Here is a 24,935-nt window from a genome sequence, read left to right on the forward strand (position 1 = left end):
TACACTGCACAGTACCATCGCTCCCCTGTATATATACACTGCACAGTACCACTCCTCCTGTCCTGTATATATACACTGCACAGTACCATCACTCCCCTGTATATATACACTGCACAGTACCACTGCCCTGTATATATACACCGCACTGTACCACTGCCCTGTATATATACACTGCACAGTACCACTGCCCTGTATATATATATACACTGCACTGTACCACTGCCCTGTATATATACACTGCACAGTACCACTGCCCTGTATATATACACCGCACAGTACCACTGCCCTGTATATATACACTGCACAGTACCATCACTCCCCTGTATATATACACTGCACAGTACCACTCCTCCTGTCCTGTATATATACACTGCACAGTACCACTCCTCCTGTCCTGTATATATACAATGCACAGTACCATTCCTCCTGTCCTGTATATATACACTGCACAGTACCACTCCTCCTGTATATATACACTGCACAGTACCATCACTCCCCTGTATATATACACTGCACAGTACCACTCCTCCTGTCCTGTATATATACACTGCACAGTACCATTCCTCCTGTCCTGTATATATACACTGCACAGTACCACTCCTCCTGTCCTGTATATATACACTGCACGGTACCACTCCTCCTGCCCTGTATATATACACTGCACAGTACCATCACTCCCCTGTATATATACACTGCACAGTACCTCTCCTCCTGTCCTGTATATATACACTGCACAGTACTGCTCCTCCTGTCCTGTATATATACACTGCACAGTACCTCTCCCCTGTATATATACACTGCACAGTACCATCACTCCCCTGTATATATACACTGCACAGTACTGCTCCTCCTGTCCTGTATATATACACTGCACAGTACCTCTCCTCCTATCCTGTATATATACACTGCACAGTACCTCTCCTCCTATCCTGTATATATACACTGCACAGTACCTCTCCTCCTATCCTGTATGTATACACTGCACAGTACCTCTCCTATCCTGTATATATACACTGTAGAATTTACAATAGCTGTCACTCATGTTAGAAGTGAAATCTGGCATTGTACTATACCTAGATTTCTCTGCCGTATCTGGGCATCATGAATCGTGGTATGTGTTAAAGGGGGGACCCACTGAGACTCTTTTGCCCGGGGCCCTCAAAAACCTGGAGCCGGCCCTGGGGGTGGGTCACCGGGCCGCGGACGGCGCTGCAGCTGTTTAATGCTATTGACGTGCGGGCCCGCGCCCGCACGTCAATAGTTAACAGCCGCCAGCCAATCTGAGGCTGCCAGCTGACGTCAGTCCCAGTGTGCATGTCGCCGGCGTCTGACATCATTGTCAGTCGCCGGCGAGTGCACGCTTCAGCTGCGTGGAGAGAGCAGGAGCGCGGTCAGATAAGCAGAACTTGTTTTTATTTTTGCAGTCCCGATCATGTGATGGTAACATTCACAGGCGAAACAATTTAACTTCTCCATCTGAGGTCTTATTCCTGCTGGGGGGGGAGGGGGGCGCCAAGCTCGGGAACAGCCCCGGGCGGCAAAAGCTCTAGCTATGCCTCTGCATTCATCACTTAAAGGGCCAGGAGCTATGCCCTCTTTTGAAGCTGAACGCTGGCTCAAAACCTCTGTCATTTCTTTACATGTTAAAAGTTTTCTAAAAGTGCATTTCTTCTATAAAATTGAGTCAATCTTAGTTTAGCCAATTTAATTTGCTTGTATAGCGCCAAAATACTCCGCTTTAAGGTGGTTTTCCAATATTGGACAACCTCTGCTTAATTAATTCAAGACCCTATGTAAAAGAAAAACATTGAATACTCACCTTCTGAAGCGACATCGTTCCAGTGATGTCAGTGCTTCTGTTCCCAGAAGATGACGTGACGTTGTTGTATCATGTGCCCTCCTAAGTCAATGGGCAGCAAAATACATGGTTTATAATTATTAGTTTTGGATGCAGTTTGTGCTATAGCATTCTGAATCCAGGTCCTGAGGCAACAGTGCTGACCACTGATCAGGGTTGTTAACTTGACTTTTTACTTTTTCTGGACAGCTTATCAAAAAATCACGGACATGCAATATTTTTTACGGACATATTAAAAAATCATACAAAATCATAATGATTACGTGTGATCCATGTCTACACTTCAAAATTCTCATCAGCTGTCTTCACTGTTATCTGTAAAATGATGATATTTACAGGCAAAATTATCTGTAGAAGTTTCTACAGCTTTAAAAAACATGGACGCCTTACATTTTTTTCCGGACAGGGTAAAAAAAAGCCCTATTTTTACGGACTGGACCATTGGCAACCCAGCCACTGATGATATGTCACGAGGAAGACCTGGAGTTACTGTAGAATGTCACGTCGGGTCATGAATCGCAGTCTTCTTTAGATATGGTGTGATTTATGTCCTACTTTAAATGGATTTCAATTCCTTCAGTGCTGAGAGGGTTAAGGATTCTTTCCATGCTGGTGGAGACCATACAGCCTGGTTGTTCTCAGCTGCAACTGCTTATCATTCACTCCTTCTATATATACAGGCTCTGGGCGTTTAGTCCTTGCCGGTGAAAGATTCGTCTTCCTGTGCTGAGTGTTAAAGCTAAGTGTTTGGAATGGAGTTGTTGTAGTAGTGATCTGTTCTTTGCTGCAATATGTGAGTTTATCTTCTGGTCCCTATTCCTATTCAGTTTAGTCCTCCCTGTCTGTATCCTCCTCCATATTGTTGGCTAGTGATTTTGTTTGATAGAGGTTTTCTGTTATCCCTGTTTTGTCTTTGTGTCTTGTTTATCTTACATTTCTGTCCTATGCCTCAGTGTCAGGGACAGATCAGGGTTTAACAGGAGCATGGTAAAGAGACCTGGGCCTCTCTACCTTCAAGAGTACCCCTGGGACGGGGATAGTTAGTGTCACAGTTACAGGGACAGTTTGAGGCCCCTCTCCCATACTTAAGACTGTCACAGCGAGACATCCAATTATATTTGTGGAGTGACGATAACATTAGAAATCTGCAGCTGAGTTATTTTACAATGTTATTGCCTTCCGAGAATAAATTGTGAATATCTTTTTTTTGTACTCCAGGCTTTTTGCAGTAAAATGTGGATCCTGCCATGACACCATAACACCTAGTGAGTTTGTTATGAGGGCACAGAAGAGTGTCTACCATTTGGGATGCTTCTGTTGCTGTGTATGTGAAAGACAACTACAAAAAGGTGATGAGTTTGTGCTCAAGGACGGCCAACTTCTTTGCAAGAGTGACTACGAGAGAGAACGGGATCTACTCAGCATTGTCAGTCCAGCTGCGTCTGACTCAGGTACCTAACAGACATTAATGAGACTGACCAAATTAATTATCCCATGCATTGTAATCATTTGCATTAATACTGGAAATGAAAGGATCCAAAAGTAACAATTTCCCAAATAATTACACATTAATTTGTATTTACATTTGCAAAATGATACTATACTTTATATTGACTGCATTTATAAAGCAATTTTCAAAATGTATACAATCACTTCATTAGAGCTTATATTGCTTCTGTCTATGTTACTAGATTTGATCCTTTTTGACCATCAATGTCTATGAAGCTGCTCATTCCTAGGAGTGAGGGGAAATTCGTGACCATACACATTAAATTTGCCCAGTATTTTGCTGCCAGAGGAAGAGCTGCTTATTTTTCTCTGTATATGAAAAAATGGTGGTGACAGGGTGGGCCATGTATATGGATACACCTAAATAAAATGGGAATGGTTGGTGATATCAACTTCCTTTTTGTGGCACATTAGTATATGGAAGTGTGAAAACTTTTTAAGATGGGTGGTGACCAAGGCCGCCATTTTGAGTGCCATTTGTGAGTAGCTAATACCCGCCAAAGGGATGTTCGACTGATGCCAGATTGGCACGCTGAATTTCCAGAATGGGCAAAGCAAAAATTGGAACAGCACCCTCAGTTTACACAGAACATTATGTTCAGTGAAGAGGCAAACTTTTTTGGGTGGGCCATTTATATGGATACACCTAAATTAAATGGTAGGGTCCAGCCGGCTTGGAGGCAAGTTTGGAGTCCCCTTGTCCAGGTGGAAATCAAAGCCTTCCTCTAGCGCCGTAGTGTTGTAGTCCCTTACTGCCTATGGCTTCAGATAAGGTCCTCACAGATGTTCTCTCTGTCCCCCGTATAGGATAGGACATAACCCATATGACTGGTAACTTGAGTCTGTTTATAGGGACTCTAGCATGCCCCAGGCTCTAAAGGTCAAGTAAATAAGGCAGCACACTGCAGCTCTGAAACATGCAAACATGAAACACGATAATTAAACTGCATTACTGCACTAGAAATATGAAAAATGAGAGAGTTTAGCGCATAAAAATGGCCAATTTTATGTGTACCTGGTAGCCACTTTAGGGCATCTCTCTAATACCAGGTCCTACACTTTCCTTTCCTCGCTGAGAATAAACGTCTCCATCTGAATGGGTACCTGTGAAACCTCTTCTTAGACTAAAATTCTCTCTCTCTGTGGAGGGGTAATGGACCTGTTGCGATTAAAACACCTGTAGCTAAGAGGCGGAGTGCTCGGTCAGAAGGCTAAAGAATACATTTCACAAAACTGACCATCACATCCAAACATTGACTAAGTGTGAACAGGTGCTGAACTTAGAGTCACCAACTCCTATACAGTCAAGTAAATAAGGCTGCACACTGCAGCACTGAAACATGCAAACATGAAACACGATAATTGAACTGCATTACTGCACTAGAAATATCCAAACATCCAAACATAGACTAAGTGTGAACAGGTGCTGAACCTAGAGTCACCAACTCATATACTTCACCTCTTAGCTACAGATGTTTTAATCGCAACAGGTCCATTTTTAGAATTTTAGTCTAAGAAGATGTTTCACAGGTACCCAATCAGATGGAGACGTTTATTCTCAGCGAGGAAAGGAAAGTGTAGGACCTGGTATAAGAGAGATGCCCTAAAGTGGCTACCAGGTACACATAAAATTGGCCATTTTTATGTGCTAAACGCTCTCATTATTCATATTTCTAGTGCAGTAATGCAGTTCAATTATCGTTTTTCATTTTTGCATGTTTCAGCACTGCAGAGTGTTGCCTTATTTACTTGACTGTATACGAGTTGGTGACTCTAGGTTCAGCACCTCTTCACACTTAGTCTATGTTTGGATGTGACGGTCAGTTTTTGGAAATGTATTCCGGGCTCTAAAGATGTTACCATGTCTCCTGGGTATTAAAGCGGACAGGTAACGTGAAGTTCAGCTGTCCTGCCGGTCTCTGCTGTAAGTCGTAGAGGGCCTTACAACCTCGGTGTTCGGGCTACCGGTCTCTGCGCCTCAAAAGGAGGCAACTTGCTCGGGGCTGGTATCCCACTGGTATCCTCTCCTGTGCTTCACTCTCCTACATGCTCATTGCAATGTATTTGGCTTTCTGTAAGTCTCTTTCCAGGAACTGCTGCACGGTGGCTATACAGCTCAGTAAACCCTCTTCTGCCTCAGACTGATCCAGTCTGTTTCCTGGCAAGAACTGTCTAACTTTCCCTCCAAAAACTACCTTATATATGGGGAGTCACCTAGTAAATAGGATAAAAAGCTCCCCCTGGTGGCCTGGTGTGTGAATGTGTTGCATTCTTGTGTTTACCTGGCGACAGTTATCCCTTCTTTCCTCCAAACGTAACATCACTCTCCCTGTGGGGAAAGCAATGCTACTGTGATGACCAGGACCCTGGGGCGCCACACAACCGTGCCATCTTCTTTAGTCAGAACACCCCCAATAAAACCACTTTTCTGTGTGATTTGGGGTGAAGATGTCAAAGAGTTTTTATAGTATTCAATTTTTACTTTACCTAGCAAGCGCTGCATTATAAGGCACATTGCCTTTTGTCTGTAAAGACTACTATGACATGTAAAAGTGTGTAAATAAAGGCACAGATGATTGGCCTCGGGGAGACCAAAACATCCAACACTGCGGAGACACCATCACGTGTTTCTCAACGCAGTGATTCCAGAACACTGCCCCCATCCCTTATGGGAAATATGCAGATGCAGGTAAAGAAGCTGCGGAGACACCATCACGTGTTTCTCGACGCAAGCAGTGAATAGCCAGGCCTTTCCCCGGGAAGGAAGAACCACGGGAAGGGCAGCATCCTATGAAGGAAAGCCACCTATGCCAAGCATGGTATCCATCCACAGACAGCTGTTTCGGGGTGTTTGCCCCTCATCAGTGTGGAGTAGGAATCTGGCTATTAGGAGCAGTGCCTAGTAAAAGGCTATAAAGGCACAGATGATTGGCCTCGGGGAGACCAAAACATCCAACACTGCGGAGACACCATCACGTGTTTCTCAACGCAGTGATTCCAGAACACTGCCCCCATCCCTTATGGGAAATATGCAGATGCAGGTAAAGAAGCTGCGGAGACACCATCACGTGTTTCTCGACGCAAGCAGTGAATAGCCAGGCCTTTCCCCGGGAAGGAAGAACCACGGGAAGGGCAGCATCCTATGAAGGAAAGCCACCTATGCCAAGCATGGTATCCATCCACAGACAGCTGTTTCGGGGTGTTTGCCCCTCATCAGTGTGGAGTAGGAATCTGGCTATTAGGAGCAGTGCCTAGTAAAAGGCTATAAAGGCACAGATGATTGGCCTCGGGGAGACCAAAACATCCAACACTGCGGAGACACCATCACGTGTTTCTCAACGCAGTGATTCCAGAACACTGCCCCCATCCCTTATGGGAAATATGCAGATGCAGGTAAAGAAGCTGCGGAGACACCATCACGTGTTTCTCGACGCAAGCAGTGAATAGCCAGGCCTTTCCCCGGGAAGGAAGAACCACGGGAAGGGCAGCATCCTATGAAGGAAAGCCACCTATGCCAAGCATGGTATCCATCCACAGACAGCTGTTTCGGGGTGTTTGCCCCTCATCAGTGTGGAGTAGGAATCTGGCTATTAGGAGCAGTGCCTAGTAAAAGGCTATAAAGGCACAGATGATTGGCCTCGGGGAGACCAAAACATCCAACACTGCGGAGACACCATCACGTGTTTCTCAACGCAGTGATTCCAGAACACTGCCCCCATCCCTTATGGGAAATATGCAGATGCAGGTAAAGAAGCTGCGGAGACACCATCACGTGTTTCTCGACGCAAGCAGTGAATAGCCAGGCCTTTCCCCGGGAAGGAAGAACCACGGGAAGGGCAGCATCCTATGAAGGAAAGCCACCTATGCCAAGCATGGTATCCATCCACAGACAGCTGTTTCGGGGTGTTTGCCCCTCATCAGTGTGGAGTAGGAATCTGGCTATTAGGAGCAGTGCCTAGTAAAAGGCTATAAAGGCACAGATGATTGGCCTCGGGGAGACCAAAACATCCAACACTGCGGAGACACCATCACGTGTTTCTCAACGCAGTGATTCCAGAACACTGCCCCCATCCCTTATGGGAAATATGCAGATGCAGGTAAAGAAGCTGCGGAGACACCATCACGTGTTTCTCGACGCAAGCAGTGAATAGCCAGGCCTTTCCCCGGGAAGGAAGAACCACGGGAAGGGCAGCATCCTATGAAGGAAAGCCACCTATGCCAAGCATGGTATCCATCCACAGACAGCTGTTTCGGGGTGTTTGCCCCTCATCAGTGTGGAGTAGGAATCTGGCTATTAGGAGCAGTGCCTAGTAAAAGGCTATAAAGGCACAGATGATTGGCCTCGGGGAGACCAAAACATCCAACACTGCGGAGACACCATCACGTGTTTCTCAACGCAGTGATTCCAGAACACTGCCCCCATCCCTTATGGGAAATATGCAGATGCAGGTAAAGAAGCTGCGGAGACACCATCACGTGTTTCTCGACGCAAGCAGTGAATAGCCAGGCCTTTCCCCGGGAAGGAAGAACCACGGGAAGGGCAGCATCCTATGAAGGAAAGCCACCTATGCCAAGCATGGTATCCATCCACAGACAGCTGTTTCGGGGTGTTTGCCCCTCATCAGTGTGGAGTAGGAATCTGGCTATTAGGAGCAGTGCCTAGTAAAAGGCTATAAAGGCACAGATGATTGGCCTCGGGGAGACCAAAACATCCAACACTGCGGAGACACCATCACGTGTTTCTCAACGCAGTGATTCCAGAACACTGCCCCCATCCCTTATGGGAAATATGCAGATGCAGGTAAAGAAGCTGCGGAGACACCATCACGTGTTTCTCGACGCAAGCAGTGAATAGCCAGGCCTTTCCCCGGGAAGGAAGAACCACGGGAAGGGCAGCATCCTATGAAGGAAAGCCACCTATGCCAAGCATGGTATCCATCCACAGACAGCTGTTTCGGGGTGTTTGCCCCTCATCAGTGTGGAGTAGGAATCTGGCTATTAGGAGCAGTGCCTAGTAAAAGGCTATAAAGGCACAGATGATTGGCCTCGGGGAGACCAAAACATCCAACACTGCGGAGACACCATCACGTGTTTCTCAACGCAGTGATTCCAGAACACTGCCCCCATCCCTTATGGGAAATATGCAGATGCAGGTAAAGAAGCTGCGGAGACACCATCACGTGTTTCTCGACGCAAGCAGTGAATAGCCAGGCCTTTCCCCGGGAAGGAAGAACCACGGGAAGGGCAGCATCCTATGAAGGAAAGCCACCTATGCCAAGCATGGTATCCATCCACAGACAGCTGTTTCGGGGTGTTTGCCCCTCATCAGTGTGGAGTAGGAATCTGGCTATTAGGAGCAGTGCCTAGTAAAAGGCTATAAAGGCACAGATGATTGGCCTCGGGGAGACCAAAACATCCAACACTGCGGAGACACCATCACGTGTTTCTCAACGCAGTGATTCCAGAACACTGCCCCCATCCCTTATGGGAAATATGCAGATGCAGGTAAAGAAGCTGCGGAGACACCATCACGTGTTTCTCGACGCAAGCAGTGAATAGCCACCCCGAAACAGCTGTCTGTGGATGGATACCATGCTTGGCATAGGTGGCTTTCCTTCATAGGATGCTGCCCTTCCCGTGGTTCTTCCTTCCCGGGGAAAGGCCTGGCTATTCACTGCTTGCGTCGAGAAACACGTGATGGTGTCTCCGCAGCTTCTTTACCTGCATCTGCATATTTCCCATAAGGGATGGGGGCAGTGTTCTGGAATCACTGCGTTGAGAAACACGTGATGGTGTCTCCGCAGTGTTGGATGTTTTGGTCTCCCCGAGGCCAATCATCTGTGCCTTTATAGCCTTTTACTAGGCACTGCTCCTAATAGCCAGATTCCTACTCCACACTGATGAGGGGCAAACACCCCGAAACAGCTGTCTGTGGATGGATACCATGCTTGGCATAGGTGGCTTTCCTTCATAGGATGCTGCCCTTCCCGTGGTTCTTCCTTCCCGGGGAAAGGCCTGGCTATTCACTGCTTGCGTCGAGAAACACGTGATGGTGTCTCCGCAGCTTCTTTACCTGCATCTGCATATTTCCCATAAGGGATGGGGGCAGTGTTCTGGAATCACTGCGTTGAGAAACACGTGATGGTGTCTCCGCAGTGTTGGATGTTTTGGTCTCCCCGAGGCCAATCATCTGTGCCTTTATAGCCTTTTACTAGGCACTGCTCCTAATAGCCAGATTCCTACTCCACACTGATGAGGGGCAAACACCCCGAAACAGCTGTCTGTGGATGGATACCATGCTTGGCATAGGTGGCTTTCCTTCATAGGATGCTGCCCTTCCCGTGGTTCTTCCTTCCCGGGGAAAGGCCTGGCTATTCACTGCTTGCGTCGAGAAACACGTGATGGTGTCTCCGCAGCTTCTTTACCTGCATCTGCATATTTCCCATAAGGGATGGGGGCAGTGTTCTGGAATCACTGCGTTGAGAAACACGTGATGGTGTCTCCGCAGTGTTGGATGTTTTGGTCTCCCCGAGGCCAATCATCTGTGCCTTTATAGCCTTTTACTAGGCACTGCTCCTAATAGCCAGATTCCTACTCCACACTGATGAGGGGCAAACACCCCGAAACAGCTGTCTGTGGATGGATACCATGCTTGGCATAGGTGGCTTTCCTTCATAGGATGCTGCCCTTCCCGTGGTTCTTCCTTCCCGGGGAAAGGCCTGGCTATTCACTGCTTGCGTCGAGAAACACGTGATGGTGTCTCCGCAGCTTCTTTACCTGCATCTGCATATTTCCCATAAGGGATGGGGGCAGTGTTCTGGAATCACTGCGTTGAGAAACACGTGATGGTGTCTCCGCAGTGTTGGATGTTTTGGTCTCCCCGAGGCCAATCATCTGTGCCTTTATAGCCTTTTACTAGGCACTGCTCCTAATAGCCAGATTCCTACTCCACACTGATGAGGGGCAAACACCCCGAAACAGCTGTCTGTGGATGGATACCATGCTTGGCATAGGTGGCTTTCCTTCATAGGATGCTGCCCTTCCCGTGGTTCTTCCTTCCCGGGGAAAGGCCTGGCTATTCACTGCTTGCGTCGAGAAACACGTGATGGTGTCTCCGCAGCTTCTTTACCTGCATCTGCATATTTCCCATAAGGGATGGGGGCAGTGTTCTGGAATCACTGCGTTGAGAAACACGTGATGGTGTCTCCGCAGTGTTGGATGTTTTGGTCTCCCCGAGGCCAATCATCTGTGCCTTTATAGCCTTTTACTAGGCACTGCTCCTAATAGCCAGATTCCTACTCCACACTGATGAGGGGCAAACACCCCGAAACAGCTGTCTGTGGATGGATACCATGCTTGGCATAGGTGGCTTTCCTTCATAGGATGCTGCCCTTCCCGTGGTTCTTCCTTCCCGGGGAAAGGCCTGGCTATTCACTGCTTGCGTCGAGAAACACGTGATGGTGTCTCCGCAGCTTCTTTACCTGCATCTGCATATTTCCCATAAGGGATGGGGGCAGTGTTCTGGAATCACTGCGTTGAGAAACACGTGATGGTGTCTCCGCAGTGTTGGATGTTTTGGTCTCCCCGAGGCCAATCATCTGTGCCTTTATAGCCTTTTACTAGGCACTGCTCCTAATAGCCAGATTCCTACTCCACACTGATGAGGGGCAAACACCCCGAAACAGCTGTCTGTGGATGGATACCATGCTTGGCATAGGTGGCTTTCCTTCATAGGATGCTGCCCTTCCCGTGGTTCTTCCTTCCCGGGGAAAGGCCTGGCTATTCACTGCTTGCGTCGAGAAACACGTGATGGTGTCTCCGCAGCTTCTTTACCTGCATCTGCATATTTCCCATAAGGGATGGGGGCAGTGTTCTGGAATCACTGCGTTGAGAAACACGTGATGGTGTCTCCGCAGTGTTGGATGTTTTGGTCTCCCCGAGGCCAATCATCTGTGCCTTTATAGCCTTTTACTAGGCACTGCTCCTAATAGCCAGATTCCTACTCCACACTGATGAGGGGCAAACACCCCGAAACAGCTGTCTGTGGATGGATACCATGCTTGGCATAGGTGGCTTTCCTTCATAGGATGCTGCCCTTCCCGTGGTTCTTCCTTCCCGGGGAAAGGCCTGGCTATTCACTGCTTGCGTCGAGAAACACGTGATGGTGTCTCCGCAGCTTCTTTACCTGCATCTGCATATTTCCCATAAGGGATGGGGGCAGTGTTCTGGAATCACTGCGTTGAGAAACACGTGATGGTGTCTCCGCAGTGTTGGATGTTTTGGTCTCCCCGAGGCCAATCATCTGTGCCTTTATAGCCTTTTACTAGGCACTGCTCCTAATAGCCAGATTCCTACTCCACACTGATGAGGGGCAAACACCCCGAAACAGCTGTCTGTGGATGGATACCATGCTTGGCATAGGTGGCTTTCCTTCATAGGATGCTGCCCTTCCCGTGGTTCTTCCTTCCCGGGGAAAGGCCTGGCTATTCACTGCTTGCGTCGAGAAACACGTGATGGTGTCTCCGCAGCTTCTTTACCTGCATCTGCATATTTCCCATAAGGGATGGGGGCAGTGTTCTGGAATCACTGCGTTGAGAAACACGTGATGGTGTCTCCGCAGTGTTGGATGTTTTGGTCTCCCCGAGGCCAATCATCTGTGCCTTTATAGCCTTTTACTAGGCACTGCTCCTAATAGCCAGATTCCTACTCCACACTGATGAGGGGCAAACACCCCGAAACAGCTGTCTGTGGATGGATACCATGCTTGGCATAGGTGGCTTTCCTTCATAGGATGCTGCCCTTCCCGTGGTTCTTCCTTCCCGGGGAAAGGCCTGGCTATTCACTGCTTGCGTCGAGAAACACGTGATGGTGTCTCCGCAGCTTCTTTACCTGCATCTGCATATTTCCCATAAGGGATGGGGGCAGTGTTCTGGAATCACTGCGTTGAGAAACACGTGATGGTGTCTCCGCAGTGTTGGATGTTTTGGTCTCCCCGAGGCCAATCATCTGTGCCTTTATAGCCTTTTACTAGGCACTGCTCCTAATAGCCAGATTCCTACTCCACACTGATGAGGGGCAAACACCCCGAAACAGCTGTCTGTGGATGGATACCATGCTTGGCATAGGTGGCTTTCCTTCATAGGATGCTGCCCTTCCCGTGGTTCTTCCTTCCCGGGGAAAGGCCTGGCTATTCACTGCTTGCGTCGAGAAACACGTGATGGTGTCTCCGCAGCTTCTTTACCTGCATCTGCATATTTCCCATAAGGGATGGGGGCAGTGTTCTGGAATCACTGCGTTGAGAAACACGTGATGGTGTCTCCGCAGTGTTGGATGTTTTGGTCTCCCCGAGGCCAATCATCTGTGCCTTTATAGCCTTTTACTAGGCACTGCTCCTAATAGCCAGATTCCTACTCCACACTGATGAGGGGCAAACACCCCGAAACAGCTGTCTGTGGATGGATACCATGCTTGGCATAGGTGGCTTTCCTTCATAGGATGCTGCCCTTCCCGTGGTTCTTCCTTCCCGGGGAAAGGCCTGGCTATTCACTGCTTGCGTCGAGAAACACGTGATGGTGTCTCCGCAGCTTCTTTACCTGCATGTAAAAGTGTGGGCACCTCCTGGTCAAAATTGCTGTTAATGTGAACTGTTAAGCAAGTTGAAGATGAAATTATCTCTAAAAGGGCTAAAGTTAGAGATGACGCAATTCCTTTCTATTTTAGTAAAAAAAAAAAAAATATATATATATATATATATATATACTTTATTTTTTACATTTTAAAAATTACACAAAGGAAAATGGACCGATACAAATGTTTGGGCATCCTTGGAGATTTGTATGCTCAGATAACTTTGACCAAGGTTTCAGACTTGGCTTGTTCACAATCATCATTAGGAAAGGCCAGGTGCTGAAAATTTCCCAGCTTTATAAAAACCCAGCCTTCTCTAACCTTGTTCCAAAAAGCAGCAGTCATGGGTTCTTCTAAGCAGCTGCCTAGCACTCCGAAAATGAAAATGGTGGAGGCCCAGGAAGTAGGAGAAGGCTTTAGGAAGATCTAAAATAGTTTTCAAGTTGCCTTTCCTCAGTTCAAAATGCAGTTAATAAATGGCAGTTAACAGGAACAGAGGAAGTCAAGTTAAGATCTAGAAGACCAAGCAATTTTTCAGTGAGAGCTGCTCATAGGATTGCGAGAGAGGCAAATCAGAACCCCCACTTAACTGCAAAAGACCTTCAGAAAGATTTAGCAGGCTCTGTAGTTGTGGTACATTGTTCTACTGTTCAGAGACACCTGCACAAATATTGCCTACATGGAAGAGTCATTAGAAGAAAACCTCTCCAGGGTTCTCACCATAAAAGTTAGCATCAGAAGTAAGGAAAAGAACCTCCAAACAAGCCTGATGCATTTTTAAACCAAGTCCGTTGGTCTGATGAGGTTAAAATAGAACTCTTTGGCCACAATGATCAAAGGTATGTGTTGAGAAAAAAGGGCACAGAACTTCAGGAAAATAACATCTTGCCAACCATTAAGCATGGGGGTGGATCAATCATGCTTTGGGGTTGTGTTGCAGCCAATGGCAAGGGGAACTTTTCACGGGTAGAGGGAAGAATGGATTCAATGAAATTTCAACAAATTCTTGATGAAAACATAAAGCCATCTGTAAAAAAGCTGAAGAGGATGGCTTCTACAAATGGATAATGATCCTAAACAAACATCAAAATTCACAATAGATTACCTTAAAAGGCGCAAGTTCAAAGTTTTACAAAGGCCCTCACAGTCCCCTGATTTGAACATCATTAAAAATCTGTATCTAAACCAAAAAATAGCAATGCATGCAAGAAACCCAGGAATCTCACAGATCGGGAAGAATTTTCCAAGGAAGAATGGATGAAAATCCATCGAACGAGTATTGAAAGACTCGTGGATGGCTACAAAAAGTGTTTACAAGCTGTCATTCTTTCAAAAGGGGGTGCTACTTGGTACTAGCCATCCTCAAACTTTTGCTTCTGCCCATTTTCCTTTTTCTATTTTTTAAAATGTAAAATATAAAAATATAAATATAATTTTCCTAAAATACAAAGGAAATGTTTTGACCAGAGGTGCCCGATATTAAACATGCCACTGTAACTTTTTTGCTTGTTTATACCAGAATACATTAAAATTGTGCTCGGATATTAATTAGTTCTATTTATTTTTTCAAAAGAAAGTATTATTCATACATAACAGATATGAGGGAGTTGTTGTCTGAGACTTGTCTATCCACTGGCATCTTCATTCTGCAAGATTGGTCTTTCTTTATATCCTGATGCCTTGCCTTTTTTTTCTAATGTCTATCTTTCAAAGGGTTTTCTATAGACAAGAGGGTGAGAGAGGGAAAGCATAAGTTAAACCCAATTTTATTGGAAAATGTAGAAAGGCACAGAGCTGAGCTGCAGACTCCATATGCTGAAGCTAATCTCCAAAGCTCGTACTTCAATTACAGCCTCTGTCGACTCAGGCACTCAATCCTATGTAAACAGAACCAACTCAAAAACCATCCACATTTCCAATTAAGTGCCCAAACTCTACTGCTCCATCTAATTCCCTCACACCAAAGAAATAGTGATTCAATAGGCAAGAAAGAGACTGATGAGTGAAGCTTTATTATCTGCAATGTCCTTTTTAGCCGTCATCTCGTACAATGAGAAACACCTCTGGTACAATATGGACCTTACAATTGTTTAGAGCCATCCAAGACCAACTCATACAAAGGTCGCCAAGCACAATATGTTTCCTATTTCTCAGGCAGGACTAAGAGAAGAGGGTTAAGGCTTAATTAAGTAGCCCTTCTAACGCCAGTGACACTTGAGATTGCGGGGATCTCACTAATTAAAATTAAGTCTCGTCTTGTTGAATTTGCATCGGCCTTATGAGCTGTCTCCTTTTATTCCACACAACTATGATGTTTTGTAGCAGGTGGTGACAAGCTGGGCGATATTAGGGTCCCAGCATATTGGCCAATCCCCCTGTGTGTTCATGTTTGCTCTTTCTCAGTCTATCCTCTTGGCTTGGCGTTTGTAATATCGACCTACAGAAATACTGTTCTTACTGGAGATCGGCTATAAAGGACAGTCTGCTGCCATGCTAAAATGGATTAAACATTAATATCCGTTATTATTTTAAATGGCACTTTCAAATTCTTGAACCAATAACAAGGACTCAAACCCAAATTAAATATCGAGTAAAAAAGTGATCCATGACAAAAGTTTATTTTTATTAAATCATAAAAGATTAAAAAACAAAAAATAAAATAAGCAAAAATGTCATATAGGGGATACTACTGGGTGAGACCAAATAAGTATGGATATAGTGAACAAGATGGTATAAGTTCAATACTATATTGGTCCTGTGACTATAACTGACTCAAAATGATAAAACCTGGCAGTATCAATAGTTGAAAATTAATACTGCACAAGGAATAGGCACAAAGAAGATATATGTTGTTTTATATAACTCATATGAAGAAAGTCCTGTTGGTGATAAGAAAAGAAATCCTCAAAGTACTGCACATAGATAAGAAAGAGGACAGAGCAAAGAGGAAAAGGTGGTAGATTATATGCATGGATCTGAATGTATCAATAAGGTAAAATGCAATGATAGATAAGGTTCATCAAAAAAATCCATTCTAAAGTTCCATGGTTGGAAGAGAAATACCTCAAAGGCATAAAGATGCACAGGCAATATACGAGAGATATATACATCCAAACATGATAATGATAGAAGTGCTGTATACAAATTACCATGTGGCAGCTAGTAGTGTACCAGGGTAGAGCGATCCCCCATGTGTCCACTCACCATGACGTGCGTTTCGCCGCCAGCTTCTTCCGGGGGCGTGGTTCCCTATATGACATTTTTTGCTTATTTTATTTCTTGTTTTTTAATATTTTCTGATCTAATAAAAATAATCTTTTATCATGGATCTCTTCTTTACTTGATCCTTATTTTAGGTTTGAGTCTTTGTTATTGGTTCATGCTCAAATGGGGATGCTCAGTCTAAACAGGGCGTAGTAAAAGAAAAAGGCTCACAAAATATTGGGCACTAATTTAATTCAAAGTTAAATGCATTGAACTAATCTAATGCAGTACTCATGCTGGAATTTAGGGCGCAGAAATCCATGTAAGTCAGTCCAAGATCAGACGACAATGTATGGGCTGGCCGACTCGAGCATGACAACTTTATATACTGTATTTCTATGAAGATATCGCACTTGGGTCCGGAGATCTGCGGCAAATCTGTGCTTTGTATTCCGAACTTGGACCGATTTGCATGGAATTCTGAATGCGCCTGTGATGTAAACAATCTAATTTGGTAAAAACTCTTTGGTTATGTATGCACTGCAGTTTTTTTATTTAGCTGCTTATCTCCTAAAATTACTGGAAAAAGCGCTCAGAAAATGCTCAAAAGAATTTTCCAATTCATTTCCATGGTAAAACAACTTGCTCTTCATATGTCCCAGCTTTTGAGCATTTTTCAAAAGCTTCAGCAAGCTCGCCTGACCTTAACCCCATAGAGAATCTATGGGGTATTGTCAAGAGGAAGATGAGAGACACCAGACAAAAGAATGCAGACCAGCTGAAGGCTGCTATCAAAGCAACCTGGGCTTCCATAACACCTAAGCAGTGCCACAGGCTGATCGCCTCCATTCCACACCGCATTGATGCAGTAAGGCTAAGTACACATTAGCGTCTCTGTGCGCAATGTATCATCTGCATGTGCAAACGCATGCCAAAATGCATGCAGATGCATGCTTATGCTGCGTTCTTACTCCGCATCATCTTACGTATGACGCAAAAAAACCCACTGCGTGTGCATGCGTTTAAATGCGTTTGGCATTGTTTATGCGCATGGTGGAGGTGGTGAAATCATTTCCTGGACATGCGCAGTCTGAAGTACGCATGCGTATCTAATTCAGGCGTACCCATGTCCTAGCGCACCAATGCTATCCCATAGACAGTAAAGAGTTGTTTTGACATACTCATCTGCATGTGCAAGCCTGCCCATATTTGACGCCTCAAAAAATGCAACATGTTGCGTTTGCCATACACCACGAAACGATGCATGCGTACGCAAACGCATGCAAACGTATGTCCCTGCGTACACAATGTTAAATATATATACGCAAGACGCATGCGGATCGGTATGCAGGTATTTGCTGCGCACACATACGCTAATGTGAACCTGGCCATATTGATGCAAAAGGATTCCCGACCAAGTATTGAGTGCATTTACTGGACATACATTTCAGTAGGCCAACATTTCAGATTTTAAAATTATTTTTCAAGCTGGCGTTTTAAAGTATTCTAATTTAATGAGATAATGACATTTGGGTTTTCATTGGCTGTAAGCCATAATCATCAACATCAACAGAAATAAACACTTGAAATAGATCACTCTGTTTGTAATGACTCTATATAATATATGAGTTTCACTTTTTGTATTGAAGAACTGAAATAAATTAACTTTGTGATGATATTCTAATTTTCTGTGAATCACCTATAGTTTTGGAAACAGAAGACACTTAAGGAAAATGCCAGCACTGCAGTATTTTTCCTGCAGCATCTTCTTTAAGGTCTTTTTAGTTTCTCTTGCAGTGGCTTTCACTTTTTTTTAATGTTACTTACAAAATAGTAGAAGCCACCTGAAGAGTAGTCAAGTCACTTCTCTTAACTGCTTCACGGCCTTCAAAGTCTGAAGTGGTTAAAAGAAATTACAAGAAACAGAATAGGTGCTCAAGTCATTTTGACATTGCGGTGCATATTTTTATTATTTTTTATGTTCATTGAGCACTTTCTCAGGTGTGTTCCAGGCAGAATCTGTCTGAGAAAGATGTCTCCGTAAACATCGCCTTAAGGCTTTGGTCATAATGTCAGTATTTGGTCAGTATTTTACATCAGTATTTGTAGCCAAAACCAGGAGTGGAACAATCAGAGGAAAAGTATAATAGAAACATATGCACCACTTCTGTATTTATCACCCACTCCTGGTTTTGGATCACAAATACTGAGGTAAAATACTGACCTAATACTGATGGTGCGACGAAAGCCTAAGAAGAAGAGTTTCCTGAAGCAGTTTCCAAAAAAAACCTCATAGATTTGAACTTGTGTAAAAAAAGAATTCAGTGTGAACAAACCCTGAAAGTGACAGTTGCAAAACAGCATAATGTATACGGCCATAAGTACATACACAATATACATTCTTCCACTGACTGACACAGACAGAATAGAGCCCCATGCAAGAACAATATATGGGCCCTTTGCAGCCCAATAGCTCCTAAAAATGCAAAATTGCACCTGCTTTGGAGGTAGAAATGGGCCCCCTTACCTCTTGGGCCCATTTTGTACCAATGATATGTCCACAGAAATCTACCTTAAGTCCCCAACAGTAACAGACTGAGGGTTTCTGAGGTGGACCAAAATGTATAGTTTGTGACCAGGTTGGATTCCTTATAAGAAGTATTATTTATACTCATATTATTCATAGATGACTACGTTAAGTGATACTTGGAATAACTGAATTGTGTCAGATATTTTATTTTCTTTACTCTGCGTTTTGCAATTCAAGATCCACAGCCAAGGAAGGCTGTGAACAGTGTCTGCATTCAACTGGAAAGGACACAAGAGAGGAGAAAAGTTCTCAGTGGAGTTGAGCCAATTTATTCCAGTGAAATTGAATTCTACTAATATTTTAAAAAAATCTATTTTATCCAGAATGGAGATTTTTCAGAAGCTGCTCTGCGCAAATTCAGCAAAATGGCAGCCAGTTGACCATCAATTTGCTGAACTGTATAAGGCCGATCAAAGGTTAAAAAAATAAAATAATTCTCAGCTTACCTCTCAGCTGTCCTCACCTCTCACTCCTCTGCTGATCTCTCTCCCACGCACGACTCTCAGCACCTCTTCTTACTGCAGCCGATTGCGAGCATGCTTACTCCGGGCCACGAACACCATCTCTGCACGTTGCGTGCATCTCGTTACCGCAGTCGTTATGTTACAACGTGCTCTGCAACCTTACAATGCACACTTTAGCCCTAGGATTCCGGCTGCAACTAAGCTTGGGAAGTCACTGCGCAAAGTGTGAAAATGTCTGAGTTTCAGCGTGCAGCAGTAAGAGGAGGCACAGCGGACGTATGGGGGATCAGTGAGCGGTTAGGGGAATATTAGTAGTTCTTAGTAGTTCTTTTTTCTATATCTTACATTTATTATGCTTTGGGGTCTCTCCAGAACCTAGAGCATAAGAGACATTTAATTTGCAATGAATACGTTTGCAGCAAATCGAATTTCTTGGTAAAATCCCAGCAATTTGATGAATTCAAATCTCGTCAGATCTGCTCATCTCTAGTTGTCTTAGATCAACTGACAGACAGGGCTTCACTCACAATACCCCCGAATGTCTTTTCAGTTGGATGCAGATATACCATATACCATTTCGTGGCAGCACAGTGACTACGAATAACACCATCTGGACCCATCATACCCATAGTTGAAGCAAATGACTGATTTTATGGGTTTTCCTTCTCAGTCTTTGTTATCGGTCGCACAACCATTACTTTACTGTACCTTATGACAACTGGTTTGTAACTGTCCTAAGTGGTCAGGTACGGACATGAAGCGCATAGACAAATGAGTAAATATATTTAACGTAATGTTAAAAATAACAAATGACCCTATATGTCTTTTATGGCCAAATAAATGGTACATAATAAGTAAATGATTGTAGTAATGAAATAAATCAGATGGAGACAGGAGAGACCTGTACATTTATCATCAGCTACTTTGTTATTAATTAACAGGATACTTCCATCTTCCCGCTGCGTTCTAAATCAAGCCCCATAGACAGATAAATTTACTCTTTTAATTCAGTGATCATTTCCTTTCCAAATTGGCTGTAATGGAACTAAAGAAAAAGTGCTCTTAATAATTTATGCTCCATTACAGGTAGTTTAGGATCTGAAATATTCATTAGTTTTGCTGACAAGTTTCACAATCTCGATCGTCTCACCACAAAATATTCTGGAATAGATATTTAAATTACACAACAGCAAAAAAGGAAGGAGACTTTTATAAAAAGGACAAAACTAACAGCTCCTATATAAAGGCTATGAACAACTGATTTACGGTATCTACCTTAACGGGGATTATCCAATTTGGACAATTCCTTTTTGTTAGAGTTTGTGCAGACCATCGTATTTTCAGACCATCATATTTTCCAGCGTTACTCTATGTGGCCGTGCAAATGTCCAAATTTTTTCTTCGAATGGAGTCCTTCCGAGGAAAAAAAAAATCAGAGCATGCACAATTTGCATTTACAATATTCAGATCCCACTCGGCCTTGCAAGTCATTGAGTCTGTGGAAAAAAATAGATCACACTTGGATGACATCTTAGTGCAGTCCAATTTCCATGGGCCTACACAATGGAGAAGATGGAGAATTTTCTTCCCCATCTTCTCCTCATCCAAGAAAATTGGATCACACTATGATCAAACTCTGATCTTAGTGAGAGTTAACATAATCAGTTTTATTTTCTCAGATGAGAGAAAATACTGTTGTATGACCTTAGAAGGGTTCCTTGATGAAAAGCTGATTACAGGGAGTTCTTCTGCGAGGTGCCCTTTGAAACAGGCCATACTCAATGGGCTGAGCATGTAGTGCAAGGACATGCCATATCCTCCAGAGAGAGTGGGAGCGATAGAATCTCTCTATTTACAGATTCTGTTCACCCACTGCTGAATTATCACAGGAAGATGGCACCAATAATCTCACTAATATAGATCAACCCTGTAACATGTGGCTGCACTTTCATGTCTTCTATTTATTTTAACTAATTTAGGGGGTCTCACTCTATATTAACCAAATACTTTAATAGGGCACATGGGAAAAGACTGACATTGAGAAATAAGCTTTTTAAGGAGGACCTGTCTCCATGTCAATAGTAGCTAGTTTTAGCTTTTATTTTGTTCGTGCTGCTTCACTGAGTACTTTTTTCAAATCCACCGCAGTTCCAGAGATATGGCCCTTTTTATTTAGTGCTAGTTTTTATGGTCTTTACTAAGGGGGCGTGGCTCGCAAGGTAATAATACAGAATAGTATAAATACACGCCCCCAAGGAATCCTGTGAGCCACGCCTCCTTAGAAAAGACAATAAAAATATCACCAAACAAAAAGGCCCATTTCTCTGGAACCCTATGTAGCATTTAAAAAAAAAGTAATAGCCGTGGGAAATGCAGAGATAAGATTTTTCATTGAATAAAATTTTTCATGTATCATAGTGCCGTTAGAAGTTTTGATTGCGGTGGTCCAGGTGAAGAAACGTAGACTAATCACTGAAACGAAGGGTTAGAAGTGTCCAGCCTATTCCATAAAACAAAGAAAAAAATGATATGCAAAGCAGAACTGCACATCCAAAATATGAAAAGCAGCTTTAATTATATAAAAACCAAGAAATACCGAAATTGCTGTGCCCCATTGTGATTGGTTGTGCTCGGCTCTCCTGGCGTAGATGGGTCTAGTGGTCTTCAGACTTATACAACTTTGAGGAGATGAGCAGAGCAAAGAGCAAGAAGAAAATAGCAAATTACAACTAACCACTTAATCTCATAGATTGGTAGGGGGACTTAGCACCCGACCGATATTGATCAAACCTTTTCACTTGTCAATTTGACAAGTAAAAATTTTATGAAACTTCAGCTATTCTTTACCAGACAAAAACCCACTTTAAAATTGAGAAATAGGATGGTGTCAGGGCAAAGCAATGCTCGTTTGTGCAGATTGTGTTATATTAGATTATGGCTAAGGCCTTCTTCTTATTTTATGAGGTAAAAGAAAGCTTAAAACATTCCCAAAACAGCAAGGCTCTCTGGAAACCTGTCTTGAGTTGAATAATTGTGCACATGCTCAATCTTCACTCCATTTATTGTCTATAGGACTGCGGGAAAAAGCCAAGCTCTGTACTTTGTTTGCTACAACAGTCCCATAGATAATGGAAGGACCACAATGATGTGTACACCATTCACCCATTCTTAGAGTTTAGTCTTGGGATTGCTCGGTGTCCCAGGAGTTGGACCTCCAGCAATCAGCAAGTTCTCCTCTACCCTAGGGATAGGAGAGAGACTTCTATTTTAGTAATAACATGATTACTAGACATAGGATGGTAGTTTTAAGATAGAAATACATGTTTCTAGTTTTGGTAAAATATCTGTTACTAACTATGCAGACTGTGTTAGAAAGCAAACAGTTACTGTAACTTCTTATATATTTTAGCAAAATTGTTGAATGATTTCCTGCTTGTAGGTAAAAGCGAGGATGATGAAGATGGGAGTAAATTTGATGATGGGAAAGGAACTGAAGATGGTAAAGATCAAAAACGGCCTAAGAGACCAAGGACTATTTTGACAACACAGCAGAGAAGAGCTTTCAAAGCTTCGTTTGAGGTCTCCTCTAAACCATGCAGGAAGGTAAGTTGGCGCAGACCCTGTTTTATTCTCCTCCGTAAAACTTAATTTATAGGATCAACCCAAACATCCAAAGTGGGAGGGCTAATCTGAAGGGAAAGAGACCAGTTCCTGTTGGGATGGCAGATAGGGCCAGGAGAGTAGAGAGAAGAAACTTAAGGTCTGGTGTGAGCAGTGCCACATTTCTTGGGTGTCCCTAGAAATGAGAAAAGACAGGGAGAAAGAGAAAGAGAGATCTGGAGCAGAAACGAGGAAGAGTGACTGAGAGACAGAGTGATTTACCGGAGCCGGGTCCTGGAAAAGGACGCCTTACAGTAAGGCCCAAAGTGTATAGCTCCTAAAGATAATAGGCCTAGACATGATGGAGTATGTGAGATGAAGAGAGATACCTGAGTGGGAGTTCCAGAGCATCAGTAGAAGAGAAGATACGTATTGACCGCACTGGCACCATAGCTCCCCTAAGGGGAAAGAAGATGCGAAATCGCTGGTTGCATAAAGGACTCTTTCTAGCTGAACTGTAGTGTTGAACTGTTTTGTGGTGAAGTAGTGAGGAATAGTGAAGACAGAGAATAAGTGAAGCGTGAAGAGAAAGGGATTAAATCTGTGATGAGAACATTTGAGAAGATATTCACCTGCTATCTACTATATATAACCCTACCCAAGATAATGTTCAGTAAAAAGTTTATTTTGACCTGGTGGTCTTCCTCCTTTGACTGTCAAACATCTGGTCCTGACCAACCAGCAACATTGGTTTCATGCAGTCTTTAAAGGTGTAGTACCTTCACAGCTCATGTCCACACACCCAGCCAGGACCCCACCTCATGTAAGTGATGAGTACCTCACCCACAGCCTCAGCCACGTTACACATCCAAGATATTTGTGAAGTTCAATGTCACGCTCATGCTCTGACTGATGGGAGTGAGCCAAGGGGGTTTGTGGCCCCACTGTGCCACAAACCAGACTACCCTGGAAGGGGCGTGACCATGACAGCTGCCTTGGCCTTCTCTGGAGCCTCTGATGGTGAGGTCAGACTTGTGCGGCAGGCAGCTGCCAGGTGCTACTCGAGGGTGGTGTCTGGCTGAGGCTGCTGATCCCACTTGAAGAACAAGAACACTAGGACAGGTGCGGGCATCAGGCAGGACTAGCAGATGAGCACGGATGAAACTCAGACGAGTAGGCTGGCACGGCAGAGACACAGGGCTGGCAGGAACGGCAGAGACACAGGGCTGGCAGGAACGGCAGAGACACAGGGCTGGCAGGAATGGCAGAGACACAGGGCTGGCAGGAACGGAAGAGACACAGGGCTGGCAGGAACGGCAGAGACACAGGGCTGGCAGGAATGGCAGAGACACAGAGCTGGCAGGAACGGCAGAGACACAGGGCTGGCAGGAACAGCAGAGACACAGGGCTGGCAGGAACAGCTGAGACACAGGCTGGCAGGCACAGCTGAGACACAGGCTGGCAGGCACAGCTGAGACACAGGGCAGGCAGGCATGGCTGAGACACAGGGCAGGCAGGCACGGCTGAGACACAGGGCAGGCAGGCGTGGTGTATGAAGGAACAGGTAGAGACACTGGGCAGGCTGGTGTGGTGTATGAAGGGACAGGTAGAGACCTGTTCACACAGGAGATGCAGGTACAGATACAAACAGGAAGGAATGAAGTGTGAAGGAGCAGGTGGGGACCTGTTCACACAGGAGGTGCAGGTATGGATACAAACAGGAAGGAATGAAGTGTGAAGGAACAGGTTGGGACCTGTTCACACAGGAAGAGAACCGCAAGGCTGCGGATAAGAGCGTTAGAGCAGCAAGAGACAGTGTAGCAACAGAAGCTAAGCAGAGCGGAACCACAAGGAATGCGGAGAGGAGCTGCAGCAAGAGATCTCTGCAGCAGCAGGAGCGGAGCAGAGTAGAACGAAGCAGAACTGCAGGAGTGCGGAGCAGAGGTAAAGCTGCAAGAGAGCAGAGCACAGGCAAAGTCAAAAGGGTACAGAGCCATGCAATTTTTGGAGACAAATCCTGCATGCTGCAATTTTTTACCTTGGACCACTCGTTCCGAGGAAAATAATCAGACATGTGCAGGGC

General features: G+C 44.5%; 1 protein-coding gene across 1 annotated transcript in view; it reads left to right on the plus strand.

The window, feature by feature from the left end:
* LMX1A (LIM homeobox transcription factor 1 alpha) overlaps positions 1-24,935 on the plus strand; it is a 203,802-nt gene that overhangs the window by 168,066 nt on the left and 10,801 nt on the right. Inside the window, exons 4-5 of the mRNA XM_069737436.1 lie at positions 3,077-3,309; positions 22,692-22,855. Of these exons, the coding sequence (XP_069593537.1) occupies positions 3,077-3,309; positions 22,692-22,855 (397 nt within the window). The remainder of the gene's footprint in view (positions 1-3,076; positions 3,310-22,691; positions 22,856-24,935) is intronic.

This window comes from Ranitomeya imitator, chromosome 8 (genome assembly GCF_032444005.1).
Source record: "Ranitomeya imitator isolate aRanImi1 chromosome 8, aRanImi1.pri, whole genome shotgun sequence".
NCBI classification, from domain to species: Eukaryota; Metazoa; Chordata; class Amphibia; order Anura; family Dendrobatidae; genus Ranitomeya; species Ranitomeya imitator.